This window comes from Boleophthalmus pectinirostris, unplaced genomic scaffold (assembly GCF_026225935.1).
Source record: "Boleophthalmus pectinirostris isolate CB_2022bp ecotype Guang Dong unplaced genomic scaffold, ASM2622593v1 HiC_scaffold_30, whole genome shotgun sequence".
Lineage (NCBI taxonomy): Eukaryota > Metazoa > Chordata > Actinopteri > Gobiiformes > Gobiidae > Boleophthalmus > Boleophthalmus pectinirostris.
The window spans coordinates 19,593-35,649 of NW_026571300.1; the positions used below are offsets into that span (position 1 = coordinate 19,593).

The 16,057-nt window shown below is 42.4% G+C and overlaps 1 protein-coding gene across 1 annotated transcript in view; it reads right to left on the reverse strand.

The window, feature by feature from the left end:
* The window catches only part of LOC110153480 (dachshund homolog 2-like), a gene marked incomplete at its 3' end in the record, with an annotated part of 68,304 nt that overhangs the window by 19,573 nt on the left and 32,674 nt on the right, over positions 1-16,057 (reverse strand). Inside the window, exons 6-7 of the mRNA XM_055161058.1 lie at positions 13,175-13,344; positions 11,102-11,332 (exon numbers count right to left, since the gene is read on the reverse strand). Coding sequence (XP_055017033.1) covers positions 11,102-11,332; positions 13,175-13,344 — 401 coding nt within the window. The remainder of the gene's footprint in view (positions 1-11,101; positions 11,333-13,174; positions 13,345-16,057) is intronic.

The window sequence follows — 16,057 nt, forward strand, 5'->3', positions numbered from 1 at the left end:
CTGACCCAGAGACAACTCCTCTGAAAAACACAAAAACAAAAATACAACATGAAACAGTAAACTCACAATCACAAAATCAGACTCTAAACCAAAACGAGTTTCAGCAGAGTTTAAGTGTGGTTTTGAGCAGGTTTTTAGCGTGGGTTTTTAAGGGTGTTAAGGGGGTTAAGGGTGGGTTAAGGGTGGGTTTAAGGGTGGGGTTTAAGGGTGGGTTTAAGGGTGGGTTAAGGGTGGTTAAGGTGGGGTTAAGGGTGGGTTTAAGGGTGGGTTAAGGGTGGGTTAAGGGTGGGTTAAGGGTAAGGGTGGGTTTAAGGGTGGGTTTAAGGGTGGGTTTAAAGGGTGGGGTTAAGGGTGGGGGTAAGGGGGTTTAAGGGTGGGTTAAGGGTGGGTTTAAGGGTGGGTTTAAGGGTGGGTTTAAGGGGGTTAAGGGTTTAAGGGTGGGTTAAGGGTGGGTAAGGGTGGGGTTAAGGGTGGGTTTAAGGGTGGGTTAAGGTTTTAAGGGTGGGTGGGTTAAGGGTGGGTTAAGGGTGGGTTAAGGGTGGGTTAAGGGGGTGGGTTAAGGGTGGGTTTAAGGGTGGTTTAAGGGTGGGTTTGGGTTAAGGGTGGGTTTAAGGGTGGGTTTAGGGTGGGTTTAAGGGTGGGTTTTGGGGGGTTTAAGGGTGGGTCTGCGACGTGCGTATCGAGGCTCGCTTCATTTTGGGGGAGGACGTCCAAAGCCTCGGTGCCCGGCTCTGCCACGTGACCGATTCAGGAAGTGGTTCGGATTTTGTTGCGATTTCCATTTTCATCATTTCTAAATAATGATTTTTCATACATAGAAACACAGTTCACTGCATCACGACAATAAACAGGTTTGGCATCTTTCTTTATTTTGCTGACAGTTTTATTCACAGGCAAAATGCCACACACTTCAACTGATATTTTTGTGTCCAGTAGATGTCGGCCCGGGGGCCAGATCCAGCCCTCCAAGACCTTTAATCTGGCCCTCAGCTGATTTTCTACTAAAATATTTTAATTATATTTTCTATTAAAATCTTGTTAATTTTGTGTGGTGTTTATCACAGCAGCGTCTCCAGCGTCTCTGTACGTGGCCCCTCCCACCAGAGCAGCACAAATGAAGACTTGTCTCTTTCCAAACGCTCTTAAAGGACGATCGTTTTGACTGTTGACCGTGACACCCTCATCAGAAAAATGTCCAACATGAGAAAAGTGGAGCCGAGTGCAGGATTTTACAACAAAAATGGACTTATTCCTGTTTACAGACAAGTTCATGTTAAAACTTTGTGTTGAAATTGTATTTTTCTTAAAGTTTCAGGTTGTTCATAATATTATAATATTTTGTAAAAGAAAGAGTTCATCAATTAAAAAAAGATTTCTGTAATAGATTTGTGTTTCTCTGCACAAATATTTGAACTTATTGTTATTTTTGGGGTTTATATGACATGAGTTTTCTGATCCGGACACTTTGGATCAAAGTCGGTTGGACACGACCCCGGAACAAAATGAGTTTGACTCTCCTGGATTAGAGCAAATGAAGCTTCAAGAAGCTTTGTGCTGGACTGAACCAACTGGAGGAAAGTTCAATGCTTCATGAAGCTTCATCTGCCCGTCACTAGTTTTTAGCCTGAGTCGGTGGTCGGTGTGGTTTAGGTTCTCGGCTCTTGTTTCGGTTCTCGGCTTTGGTTTTGGTCTCGGGTCTGGGTTTGGTTCTCGGCTTTGGTTTCAGGTCTCGGCTCTGGTCTCTGTCTCGGCTCTGGTTTCGGTTCTCGACTCTGGTTTTTGGTTCTCGGCTCTGCTCTGGTTTTGGTTTTCAGCTCTGGGTTTTGGTTCTCGGCCCCGGTTTTCTGGTTCTCTGCCTTAGTTTTGGTTCTCGGCTCTGGTCTCTGGTCTCTGGTCTCGGTCTTGGGTCTCGGCTCTGGTCTCGGTCTCAGCTCTGGTCTCTGGTCTCTGGTCTCGGTCTGGTCTCAGGTCTCTGGTCTCTGGTCTCTGGTCTCTGGTCTCTGGTCTCTGGTCTCGGTCTCTGGTCTCGGTCTCTGGTCTCGGGTCTCTGGTCTCTGGTCTCTGGTCTCGGTCTCAGCTCTGGTCTCTGGTCTCGGGTCTCGGTCTCTGGTCTCGGTCTTGGCTCTGGTCTCTGGTCTCGGTCTTGGGTCTCGGGTCTGGTCTGGTCTCGGTCTCTGGTCTTGGTCTCGGCTCTGGTCTCTGGTCTCTGGTCTTGGGTGTCTGGTCTCTGGTCTCTGGTCTCTGGTCTCTGGTCTCTGGTCTCGTGTCTCTGGTCTCTGGTCTCTGGTCTCGGTCTTGGGTCTCTGGTCTCGGTCTTGGGTCTGGTCTCGGTCTCTGGTCTCTGGTCTCTGGTCTCTGGTCTCTGGTCTCTGGTCTCTGGTCTCTGGTCTCTGGTCTCGGTCTCTGGTCTCTGGTCTCTGGTCTTCTGGTCTCTGGTCTCTGGTCTCTGGTCTCGGTCCTGGTCTCTGGTCTCTGGTCTCTCGGTCTCTGGTCTCGGTCTGGTCTCGGTCTTGGGGTCTGGTCTCGGTCTCGGTCTCGGCTCTGGTCTCGGTCTTTTGGACTCGGTCGGTCGCAGGTGCAGAGGAAACAGTGGATCTTTGAGCTCGACTTCGTTAGTATTAAAGTCTCGATGTGACGACTTAATGAGACGGATTAAAGAGCAGAGCGTCTCCTCCTCTTCTTCATCCCTCCATCTCTCTCTTCTTCATCTCTCCATCTCTCCATCTCTTCATCTCTCTCTCTCTCCTTCTCTCTCCTCTTCCCTCTTCTCCTCTATCTGTTTATCTCTTACTCTCTCTCCTCTCTCGTTCCCTTTCCTCTCCCTCTATGTTTTTGTCTTTCTTTTTTCCACCTTTCTCTTCTTCCTTTCTCTTCTCCCTCTCTCCTCTCTCTGTTCTTTCTCTCTCTCTTTCTTTTTTTCTGTCACTGTCTCCTCCCTCTCTCCTTCTCTCCTCCCTCTCCCTGTCTCTCCTTACCTTCATCCTCTCCTCTTTCTCTCTCCCCTCCCTCTTTTCTCTCCTTTCTTTCTCTCTCCTCCCTCTTCTCTCCCTCTCTCTCTCTCCTCTCTTTCCTTCTCTCTCCTCTCTTTCCTTCTCTCTCTCCTCTTTGCTTTCCTCTCTCTCCTCTCCTTCTTCTCTCTCTCTCTCTCTCTCTCTCTTTCTCTCTTCTCTCTCTCTCTCTCTTCTCCTCTCTCTCTCTCTCTCCTTCTCTCTCTCTCTCTCTCTCTCTCTCTCTCTCTCTCTCTCTCTCTCTCTCTTCCTCTCTCTCCTCTCTCTCTCTCTTCTCTCTCTCTCTCTCTTCTCCTCTCTCTCTCTCCTCTCTCCTTCTCTCTCCTCTCTCTCTCTCTCTCTCTCTCTCTTCTCCTTCTCTCTCTCTCTCTCTCTCTCTCTCCTCTCTCTCTCTCTCTCTTCTCCTTCTCTCTCTCTCTCTCTCTCTTCTCCTTCTCTCTCTCTTCTCTCTCTCTCTCTTCTCCTTCTCTCTCCTTCTCTCTCTCTCTCTCTCTCTTCTCTCTTTCCTTCTCTCTCTCTCTCTCTCTCCTTCTCTCTCTCTCCTCTCTTTCCTTCTCTCTCCTCTCTCTTCCTCTCTTCTCCTTCTCTTCTCTCTTCTCTCCTCTCTCTCTCGTCTCTCCTTAGCTTAATCCTCTCCTCTCTCTCTCTGTCTCTTTCATCCCTCTCTCCATTCTTCTGTTTTTCTCTCCTCCCTCTCTCTCCCTCTCTCCTTCTTTTCCTTCTCTGTTTATTTCTGGGTTAAATCTGGTGTGAAATTACCACTGATTAAGACTCTCTGGAGCACATGTCTCTTCCTCCTCCTCCTCTTCTTCCTCTTCTTCTTCCTTAAATCATTAAATCTTTCTATCTCCACGGAAACCAAACCAGACCGAGTTCCAGGTCAGATCTGTGGAGAGGCGACTCCGCTCACACAGCGGTTTATTTATTTGTTTGGTTTCAACTCGTGTCAGAGACGTCAAACAGAAAACAAAAGGAGAAAAAAAAATGTATTTAGGTGGTTTTTTTGTTTGTTTTTTTGCAGTAGTTTATCTTAGTTTGTTTTTTTCAATTATCTCATTATTGATTTCTTGAAATGATTCATTATTAATTATTAGGGCCGGGCACGTTAACACGTTAATTTTGCGTTAACTACGCCGACAATTATTTTAATGCTTAACGCAGTTTTTATCCATATCCATTTTTGTTTATTACGACACGCAGTTTTTATTATTATTATTATTATTATTATTATTATTATTATTTATATTTTATTTTTTTATCATAAATGTCTGTTGCTCACTCGCTTTTATTTTGAAAATGTCCACCACGAGCTTTTCTTTAAGTTTGACGTTCTTTAAATTTTACACTTTTTTTTTTTTTTTTTTTTTGCAACGTGTCCAAGCCTCCGCGGGCTCCGAGCTCCGGTTCTTTTTTTCCGGTTCTTTCTCTGTCTTCTTCTTCTTCCCGACGTCCCTGAGGCGTCCAAATCGAAGTGTCCAGTGTGGTTTTCGTCGCTATTACAGGATATTCACAAAGGCCTGGAAAACGTCGTGATACGATCCCGCCCATAACTCAGTGAAATCTGATTGGCTCTGACAACTGTCAATCTCAAACTCTTCCCCACATTGACTTGAGTTGCTCGGGTCTTCGTTCCAGCCGCTGAACGTCCTGCAGGTGTTGGTTTAGTTCAGCGCTGCAGGAGGAGTCACTGATTTACCCAGTGATTGGTCCATTCCAGGCAGAGCAATGACGTATCCATAGAAACAAGCAGGTGATGGACCCTCAACTGTAAAGTTACAGAGACTAAAGACTGACTCCGTCTCTTTACACATGGACACAAAAGCGTGAGCACAGTTGTGTGTGTGTGTGTGTGTGTGTGTCTGCTTATTCTGTTTTGTGGATGCAAAACAACTTTCTCCAGCTAAACTCTCTGACAAAACTGAAGTCATAGTGTTTGGTCCACAGAAAACAAAGGGACAGTGTCAGCATCACCTCCAGTCTCTCTCTCTAAAACCTTCAAATCAGGCAAGAAATCTCGGGGTAATAATGGACTCAGACTTGAACTTTAACAGCCACATCAAGTCAATAACATCTGCAGCCTTTTTACCATCTAAAAAACAGAGCAAAAATCAAAGGTTTACTGTCTAAATCAGACTTGGAGAAACTTATCCATGCGTTTGTCTCCAGTAGGTTAGATACTGTAATGTTCTGCTCACTGGTCTCTCCAAACGAGCTGTGAGACGCTGCAGAACATCCAGAACATCCACAACATCCAGAACATCCAGAACATCCAGAACATCCAGAACATCAGAACATCCAGAACATCCACAACATCCAGAACATCCACAACATCCAGAACATCCACAACATCCACAACATCCACAACATCCAGAACATCCAGAACATCCAGAACATCCACAACATCCAGAACATCCAGAACATCCAGAACATCCAGAACATCCTAGAACATCCAGAACATCCAGAACATCCAGAACATCCAGAACATCCAGAACATCCAGAACATCCAGAACATCCAGAACATCCACAACATCCAGAACATCCAGAACATCCAGAACATCCACAACATCCACAACATCCACAACATCCACAACATCCAGAACATCCACAACATCCACAACATCCAGAATCCAGAACATCCAGAACATCCACAACATCCAGAACATCCAGAACATCCAGAACATCCAGAACATCCAGAACATCCAGAACATCCAGAACATCCAGAACATCCAGAACATCCAGAACGCTGCAGCTCGGGTCCTGACTCGAACTAGGAAGTACGAGCACATAAGTCCTGGTCTCAGGTCTCTGCACTGGCTCCTGTGGCTCAGAGACTTTAAAGCAGCTCTGTTTGTACAAGTGTCTCCATGTCCGAGCACCAAAGTCCATCTGTGACATGTTAGTGTCATATGAACATCTCACACTCTGAGGAGCTCAGGGACCAACTCCTGCTGGTGCCCAGAGTCACGACTAAACAAGGGGAGTCAGAGTTTCAGGTTCATGCAGCTAAAACCTGGAACAGTCTGAACATGTGAGACAGACTCTTCTGTGACGCTGTTTAAATCCAGACTCAAAACATTTCTGTTTAACTGTGCAAATAACTGAAAGGTTTTTCATTCCGCACTCTTCTCTCCAATTTATGTCTCTCTTTTTTAATTTTAATCTTCATGATTATTTATGTTTTGATTTGTTTTTATTATGATTTTAATGTATTTCTTATTCTGTAAAACACTTTGAATTACTTTGTGTACGAATTGTGCTGTACAAATAAACTTGCCTTGCCTTATTCTGTGGATCATCGGGGTTTTACATGTGTGCGCTCGTGTTCATGTGACGTATGGAGCCGGTCGGAGCCGTAACGAGCTCGGCGTCGGCTCTTATTCCCCCCGGCGCTCTGCACACGGCTCACTTTCACTTTCACGTTCACCCATCACTCCTCGACCCACTTTAAACCCTCCAGCGCTCGTTTATTTTAAACAAACCGCCGTTTCACCGACGCCGCGAAAAAGCAAACGCACGAGTCCAGGTGACCTCACTCCGTAACGGACGCGGGGATTAAAGACGCACCACGGAACTTTTCTAACACAGAGCCCGTCGGGTGCCTGTTTCCATGGAGATGTCAGTGCTTCACCTGCAGTGTTCCAAAGTATGACGTTAAACTGATCAGTCGCCATAGAGACGAGAGTTAAGTGTTTACATGGACTTTTTCATTTTTAATCAAAATGAAGTTATTTTTGTTCAGAATTAAAAGTCTCGTGTAAAAGTGAAAAATGTCTTTAATGATTATTTAGAATTAAACTTAATTTCAAAGTAAGTTACAACTCACCCTTATGTAACAGATAATACTCCCTACAACTGTACAACAAGATAATACTCCCTACAACTGTACAACAAGATAATACTCCCTACAACTGTACAACAAGATACTACTCCAACCTACAACTGTACAACAAGATATAATACTCCCTACAACTGTACAACAAGATAATACAACTGTATAATAATACTCCCTACAACTGTACAACAAGATAATACTCCCTCCAACTGTACAACAACATAATAATACTCCCTACAACTGTACAACAAGATAATACTCCCTACAACTGTACAACAAGATAATACTCCCTACAACTGTACACAACAGATAATACTCCCTACAACTGTACAACAACAAACAGATAATACTCCCTACAACTGTACAACAACAAGATAATACTCCCTACAACTGTACAACAACAGATAATACTCCCTACAACTGTACAACAAAGATAATACTCCCTACAACTGTACAACAACAGATAATACTCCCTACAACTGTACAACAAGATAATACTCCCTACAACTGTACAACAAGATAATACTCCCTACAACTGTACAACAACAGATAATACTCCCTACAACTGTAACAACAAGATAATACTCCCTACAACTGTACAACAACACATAATACTCCCTACAACTGTACAACAAGATAATACTCCCTACAACTGTACAACAACACATAATACTCCCTACAACTGTACAACAACACATAATACTCCCTACAACTGTACAACAACACATAATACTCCCTACAACTGTACAACAAGATAATACTCCCTACAACTGTACAACAACAGATAATACTCCTACAACTGTACAAAAACACATAAATACTCCCTACAACTGTACAACAAGATAATACTCCCTACAACTGTACAACAATATACATAATATACTTCCCTACATGTACAACAATTAAACAGTACAAAACAGATATACTCCCTACAACTGTTACAAACAGATAATATCACATGTAACAGACAGTAATACTCCCTACAACTGTACAACACAACAGATAATACTCCTACAACTGTAGAACAACTCACATGAAAAAAAATGCTCTCTATTTTGACAATAAATAAATAAAAAATAAATAAAAAGCAGGGGGAAAAAATCCAGTTAGAGTTTTTTTTTTTTTTTTTTCCATGTTATAGAAAAAAAATAATATAATATAGCTACAACAAATTTAAGGTTTATCAGTTTATATTTTGTAGGAGTTGAAGATTTTTTTTTCTTTTTTAGTTTCAAAATGTGAAAGTAAAAAAAAAAAAAAAATCCTCCACACACCCTCTAACAGCAGCTGTGTGTGTTTGCCGTGTGTGTGTTTGCCGTGTGTGTGTTTGCCGTGTGTGTGTTTGCCGTCGTGCGTCTGCAGTTGTGCGTGCGGCGCGGTGTATTCCTGCGGGGACTTTTTTGCGTTATTGATCGCAGCGGGGCAGGTCCGGGATGGTGCTGACGCGAGCAGACGACACGTTCGCAGATGGAGCATTGTTATGGACGAGAGATTGAAAACACACACACACACACACACGCGGGCGGGCGGGCGGGCGGCTCACACGCTCAGGCTTTTAGCGGCTGACCTGGCTCACCCCTTTTAGCCCCTCGCCGCGCCCCCGCCCCCCCACTCGCCGCCGCCGCTTTACTTATGCCCCCCGCTGATTGATGCGCTCCAAGACGGACGATCGATATTCGAACTTCCGCCGGTTTTTTGTTTTGAGAAGCTTTTTGTGCGTCTCCGGATCGTTTGTTATCTGTCACGGGGGGGAAAGTGTCAGCGGCGCGAGCGTGTGTCCGCTTACAGGAATCATACGAAAATATGTGTGTGTGTGTGTGTGTGTGTGTGTGTGTGTGTGTGTGTGTGTGTGTGTGTGTGTGTGTGTAAAGTCTGTTCAGGACCTTTAATAACCCGTAATGAGTTAAAGCCGTGGAATTTTCTGAGTCGTTTGTTTGGTTTGTTGTACAGTTGTAGGGAGTATTATCTGTGACATAAGGGTGAGTAATACAGTTGTAGGGAGTATTATATGCTGGACTCATGTATATTGTGTGTATTATGTGTTACCTCTGTAGGCTGCTGTACAGTTGTAGGGAGTATTATCTGTCACATAAGGCTGAGTTGTTGTACAGTTGTAGGGAGTATTATATGTCGTGTGTGTATTGTTGTATTGTGTATATCTTATATATTGTTGTACAGTTGTAGGGAGTATTATATGTGTTGTATTACATATTTGTAGGGAGTATTATCTGTTGTTGTACAGTTGTAGGGAGTATTATCATTGTTGTTTACAGTTGTAGGGAGTATTATCAACTTGTAGTTGTGTATATATGTGTGTGTTCGCTTGTATATGTTGTTGTACAGTTGTAGGGAGTATTATATGTTGTATTGTATTTGTTGTCTTGTACAGTTGTTGTAGGGAGTATTATCTGTCACATTAGGTTGTTGTTGTTGTTGTGTGTGTGTGTGTTGTTGTGTGTGTGTGTGTGTTGTGTGTTTGTGTGTGTGTGTGTGTGTGTTGTGTGTGTTGTGTGTGTTGTGTGTGTTGTGTGTGTGTGTTGTTGTGTGTGTGTTGTGTTGTGTGTGTTGTGTGTGTTGTGTGTGTGTGTGTGTGTGATGTGTGTGTGTGTGTGTGTTGTGTGTGTGTGTGTGTGTTGTGTGTGTTGTGTGTGTGTGTGTGTGTGTGTGTGTGTGTGTGTGTGTGTGTGTGTGTGTGTGTTGTGTGTGTGTGTGTTGTGTGTGTGTGTGTGTGTGTGTGTGTGTGTGTTGTGTGTGTGTGTGTGTGTGTGTGTGTGTGTGTGTGTGTGTGTTTGTGTTGTGTGTGTGTGTGTGTGTCGTGTGTGTGTGTGTCGTGTGTGTCCTATTTGGAGCGGTGACCCGTGCGCTGGAGCATTACTCACGCCTCTCACCTTTACCTGTCCTGAGACTAATGAGGCCGGAGCTTCCCGCCGAGATCGTGACCCACATGGAGAAGACCCCCCCCCCCCCCCCCCCGCGCGTCGTCGTTATCGTTTTCCCGCTCGACTCCGCAGATGTACGACGCCCCGGTTACGCAACGACACCAATGTGGGACGTTTCCGTAGCGATTAACATTTAAAAAACAAAATGATCCTGTCATTTTGAACGCAGAGAATCTTAAAGAAAAACCCTCTACACTCTGTACTGCACACTACATACAACTGTAGGGAGTATTATCTGTTAATGGACAGTTGTAGGGAGTATTATCTGTTAATGTACAGTTGTAGGGAGTATTAACTTTTGTTGTACAGTTGTAGGGAGTATTATCTGTTGTCATACAGTTGTGGGGAGTATTATCTGTCACAAAAGGGTGAGTTGTTGTACACTTGTAAGGAGTATTATCTGTTTTTACACAGTTGTAGGGAATATTATCTGTTGTGAAGTTGTAGGGAGTATTATCCGTGACATAAGCATGAGTTGTTCTACAGTTGTAGGGAATATTATCTGTTTTTACACAGTTGTAGGGAGTATTATCTGTTGTTTACACGGTTGTAGGGAGTATTATCTGTTTTTACACAGTTGTAGGGAGTATTATCTGTTGTTACACGGTTGTAGGGAGTATTATGTGTCACATAAGGACAAGTTGTACAGTTGTAGGGAGTATTATCTGTTGTGAAGTTGTAGGGAGTATTATCTGTGACATAAGCATGAGTTGTTGTACAGTTGTAGGGAGTATTATATGTTGTTGTACAATTGTGGGGAGTATTATTTATTTTTACACAGTTGTAGGGAGTATTATCTCTTGTTGTACAGTTGTAGGGAGTATTATCTGTTGTTGTGCAGTTGTAGGGAGTATTATCTGTTTTACACAGTTGTAGGGAGTATTATCTGTTGTTGTTGTACAGTTGTAGGGAGTATTATCTGTGACATAAGGGTGAGCTGTTGTACAGTTGTAGGGAGTATTATCTGTGACATAAGGGTGAGCTGTTGTACAGTTGTAGGGAGTATTATCTGTTGTGTTGTACAGTTGTAGGGAGTATTATCTGTGACATAAGGGTGAGCTGTTGCACAGTTGTAGGGAGTATTACATGGATACGTTTAAATTATAGAAGAAATATTGACGGGTCTTTTTTATAATTCAAGACAGTATTATATTTTTTACTCCTATTTTGTAACTGTTATAACATTTATTATTTTACTTTCATTTAAAGAGTTTTTGTTATAATGTATTAACACGAGCTAAGTCACTCCCCCTTCAGAGCGCACACATCAGGTTTGTCCAGTTGCTGTGTTCAGTTTTTGTGTTTTTATGTTGAGTTGTCGCGTTGGAGCCTGGGGGGACGTGGGCTTGTGGGCGGAGCCTCGTACAGAATCTCGTGCAGGGTTTGAACAGGGCCCGGGAGAGATCGCTAGATGACTCAAACACTTGGACTGAGAGTTTAGTGGTTTTACCGAGTCTTTCCGGGGAGCTGGAGGCGGAGCTGCTGGGCTGAGACTCAAGAGGAGTGTTTTCATCCCCCGACGGAGACAGAGACGGACTGTCACACACCCGCTCCTGAAACAACACCAGACCCATCAAAGACCTGGTCCGGTTCTGGTCTAGTCCTGGTTCAGTCCTGGTTCAGTCCTGGTTCAGTCCTGGTTCTAGACCTAATTTAGACCTGGTTGAGTGGTGGTTGAGTCCTAGTTTAGTTCTCTTTTAGTCCTGGTTTAGTCTTGGTCTAGTTCTGGTCTGGTCCTGGTCTAGTCCTGGTTTAGTCCTGGTCTAGTCCTCGTTTAGTCCTGGTTTTGACCTAATTTAGACCTGGCTGAGTCGTGGTTGAGTCCTGGTCTACTCCTGGTTTAGTCCTGGTTTAGTCTAGTCCTATCCTGTCTACTGGTCTAGTCCTGGTTTTAGTCCTGGTCTAGTCCTTGTCTAATCCTGGTCTAGTCTGGCCCAGTTCAGGTCTTGTCCTAGTTTAGTCCTGATCAAGTCCTGGTCTAGTCCTGGTTTAGTTCTATTTCAGTCCTGGTTTGGTCTTGGTTAGGTCCTGGCCTGGTCCTGATTTTAATCCTGGTTTAATCCCGGTTTAGTCCTGGTCAAAGTTCTGGTCTAGAACTGGCTCAGTCCTGGTCCAGTTTTGATCCACTCCTGATCTTGTCCTAATTTAGGCCTGGTTTAGTCCTGGTTCAGTTCTGGTTTAGTTCCATTTCAGTCTTGGTTTGGTCCTGCTCTAGTCCTGGTTTTGACCTAATTTAGACCTGGTTGAGTGGTGGTTGAGTCCTGGTTTATCTGTTGGTTTAGTTCTGTTTAGTCCTGGTTTAGTCTTAGTCAAGTTCTGGTCTAATCCTGGTCCTACTCCTCCTTTAGTCCTGGTTTTAACCAAATTTAGACCTGGCTGAGTCGTGGTTGAGTCCTGGTCTACTCCTGGTTTAGTCCTGGTTTAGTCCTTGGTCTAGTCCTGGTCTATTCCTGGTTATCCCGTTTCCTGGTTTAGTCTTGGTCTAGTCCTGGTCTAATTCCTGAGTTTAGTTCTGGTTTTGACCTAATTTTGGCCTGCTGAGTTGTGGTTTTGTCAGTTCAGTTTTTCTTAATTCTATTTCAGTCCTGGTTTAGTTCTGTTTTAGTCCTGGATTAATCTTGGTTTGGTCCTGGCTTGGTCCTGATTTTTACCCTGGTTTAGTCCTGGTCTAGTCCTGCTCCACAGTCCTGATTTAGGTCTGGTTTAGTCCTGGTCAAGTTCTGGTCTAGTACTGGCTCAGTCCTGGTCCAGTTTTGGTTTAGTCCTGGTCCAGTCTTGGTCCAGTCTTAGTCCAGTCTTGGTCCAGTTTTGGTTCAGTCCTGGTCCAGTTTAGTCCAGTCTTTGGTCTAGTGGTCAGTCAGTCTTGGTCCAGTTTTGGTCCAGTCTTAGTCCAGTCTTGGTCCAGTTTTGGTCAGTAGTCCTGGTCAGTCTTGGTCCAGTCTTAGTCCAGTCCTGGTCCAGTTTTGGTCCAGTCTTAGTCCAGTCTGGTCCAGTTTTGGTCCAGTCCAGTTTTGGTTCAGTCTGGTCCAGTTTTGGTTAGTCCTGGTCAGGTCCTGATCAGTCTGGTCCAGTTTTGGTTTTAATTCTGGTCCAGTCCTGTTTAGTCCTGGTTAAGTCCCAGATTAAGTCCAGATCATAGAAACACATACTTAATTTCTTTTTTTTTTTTTAATTGAGCAAATAAAACAACAAAAGACATAAGAATAAACAAAATGAAAACTTTACTTTACTTTTTTTTTTTCTTAACTATAATAACATAGAGTAAATTCTGTGGTCGTCCCTCAGGGCTCAGTTTTGTCCCTCGTGTTCTTCTCTCGTCACGTTTGGATGTTTGGACGTTTGGACGTTTGGACGTTCGGACGGTGTCGGCGTTCGGACGGTCGGCGTTCTCTCACCTTGATGACGGGCTCGCGGTGGACGTGCGTGTGGATCTGCTGTGCGGCGGCGGCCATGTTGGCGAAGGTGCTGAGGTGGTTCATCTGAGACATCGCCATGGCAACGGACGCCGGCGGCAAACCCATCGGCAACAGCGGGTGAGGCATCATCATGAACGGCAGCTCCAGCCCTGAGGAGAACCAGAACCAGAACCAGAACGTCAAAAAAACACCAAAACTAGAATATGCACAGGGACCGGGTTTAGACCGGTTTTAGACCGGTTTAGATCTAGTTTAAGATCTAGTTTAGACCTGGTTTAGATCTAGTTTAGACCTGGTTTAGACCTGGTTTAGACCTGGTTTAGACCTGGTTTAGTTTAGACCTGACCTGGTTTAGACCTGGTTTAGACCTGGTTTACCTGGGTTTAGACCCGGGTTTAGACCTGGTTTAGACCTGGTTTAGACCGGGTTTAGACCGGGTTTAGACCGGGTTTAGACCTGGTTTAGACCTGGTTAGACCGACCTGGTTTTAGACCGGGTTTAGACCTGGTTTAGACCTGGTTTAGACCTGGTTTAGACCTGGTTTAGACCGGGTTTAGACCTTAGACCTGGTTTTAGACCTGGTTTAGACCTGGTTTAGACCTGGTTTAGACCGGTTTAGACCTGGTTTAGACCTGGTTTAGACCTGGTTTAGTCTTTGACCTTGCGTTTAGACCGGTTGACCGTCCAGGACCAGTTCTGGACTAAATGACGTGTAAATTCAGTCCAGTGTTTGATTCCCATGTGGACGTGAATCTGTAGTTTGAACATTTGAACCACAGTGAGTTTTTTTGGTCGTCATGGGGACGTCTCACACAGGGGCAGGAAAACTACATTAAACAACATCATACTTTTTAAAATTTCTGACAAATCTCAACATTATTGTGAATATTCTTCATGAATCTTAACCTCCTGAGCCTGAACTCAATTTATTCATTTCTCTTTGTTATTTGGGCTGATTAAACCTGATGAAGATAATAACATATGTATATATGTTTTTATATTTCTATATTTATATGTCCACATATGATTTATAAAACATTCATTTTATGTTTTAATCATTTTGATGGAACATAATAGAGTCACAATTGAATAATGATTTGGATAAAATATAACCGTAAAAACTATGAAAGACCTGAACATCCCAAAGTGCGTTGGACATATTTGTCCAGGAGGACACTTTTCATGATCTGTGATTAAACATTTATGACTAATTATTTATTTGAGCACATGATATTTTATTGTCTGTTTATTTATTTGGAAATGCAATTTGTGGAAAATTTTAGCCAAACATACAAAATGATTTTAATTCTATGGGTCTATTATTAAAACAGTCTGTATTAAACAGTCTGTATTAAACAGTCTGCAGTGGAGGGCGACTGTGCCCCCCCCCAGGCATCAGTTTTTTTCAAGTGTTTATTTTATCAATATATTATTAATGTTTGTTTAAGAAATTTGCTATATATGTGTGTTTTAGTCAGTCTGGTTTAGTCCTGGTTTAGTCCTGTTTAGTCCTGGTTTAGTCCTGGTTAGTCCTGGTTTGTTAGTTTAGTCCTGGTTTAGTCCTGGTTTAGTCCTGGTTCAGTCCTGGTTTAGTCCTGGTTTAGTCCTGGTTTGCATTTGTGTTTTTTTGATATATTTGTTGTTAAATCCGGGTGGTGTTTTGGTTTGGACAGTCGGGGTCGCGGTGCTGATGTGATTGAGTCTGTGAACTGAACTTAACCCGGGGCCGTACGTCAAACGCCGCTAACGAACGACGAACGAAAACACAAGAGACGGAGATAAACACCGGGGGTCAGGGGTCAGAGGTCGACGGGGGCTAAAAGAAAAGGTCACGGTCTCACTCTGGTCTCACTCTGGTCTCAGTCTGTCACCGCCGACCGTTTAATCACACTCCCCGAGATCAGGACGAACACAGGTGGAAATCTGATTTAACACTTGTCTAGTCCTGGTTTAGTCCTGTTTTAGTCCTGGTTTAGTCCTGGTTTAGTCCTGGTTTAGTTCAATCCACTATAACTTCAATTTCTGTTTCTTTCAGTTTTTTTTTTTTTTTTATTTTTTTAAGTCATCATAATTTTATATATTATATATTATAAATTATATATTATAATTGTAATATTTTTGTTTACATGTTTTTTTATATTTTATATTTGTGATGTTTTTTTTATATTTTATATTTGTGATGTTTTTTTTATATTTTATATTTGTGATGTTTTTTTATATTTCATGTTTGTTGATGTTTTTTTATATTTTATATTTGTGATGTTTTTTTATATTTCATGTTTGTGATGTTTTTTTATATTTTATATTTGTGATGTTTTTTTATATTTTATATTTGTGATGTTTTTTTTATATTTCATGTTTGTGATGTTTTTTTATATTTCATGTTTGTGATGTTTTTTTATATTTTATATTTGTGATGTTTTTTTATATTTCATGTTTGTGATGTTTTTTTATATTTGTGATGTTTTTTTATATTTTATATTTGTGATGTTTTTTTATATTTTATATTTGTGATGTTTTTTATATTTCATGTTTGTGATGTTTTTTATATTTTATATTTGTGATGTTTTTTTTATATTTTATATTTGTGATGTTTTTTTATATATTTCATGTTTGTGATGTTTTTTTATATTTTATATTTGTGATGTTTTTTTATATTTCATGTTTGTGATGTTTTTTTTATATTTTATATTTGTGATGTTTTTTTTATATTTTATGTTTGTGATGTTTTTTTTCTCAGGATCATTAGTGGATTAAACGTGTTTGAGTCAAACTGAAGCAGACGAGCTCTTCACTCTCTGGGGCTTTAACCTTTTTATCTGCTCCATTAAAGATCATTTCTGTCACTTCTCCATTTACTCA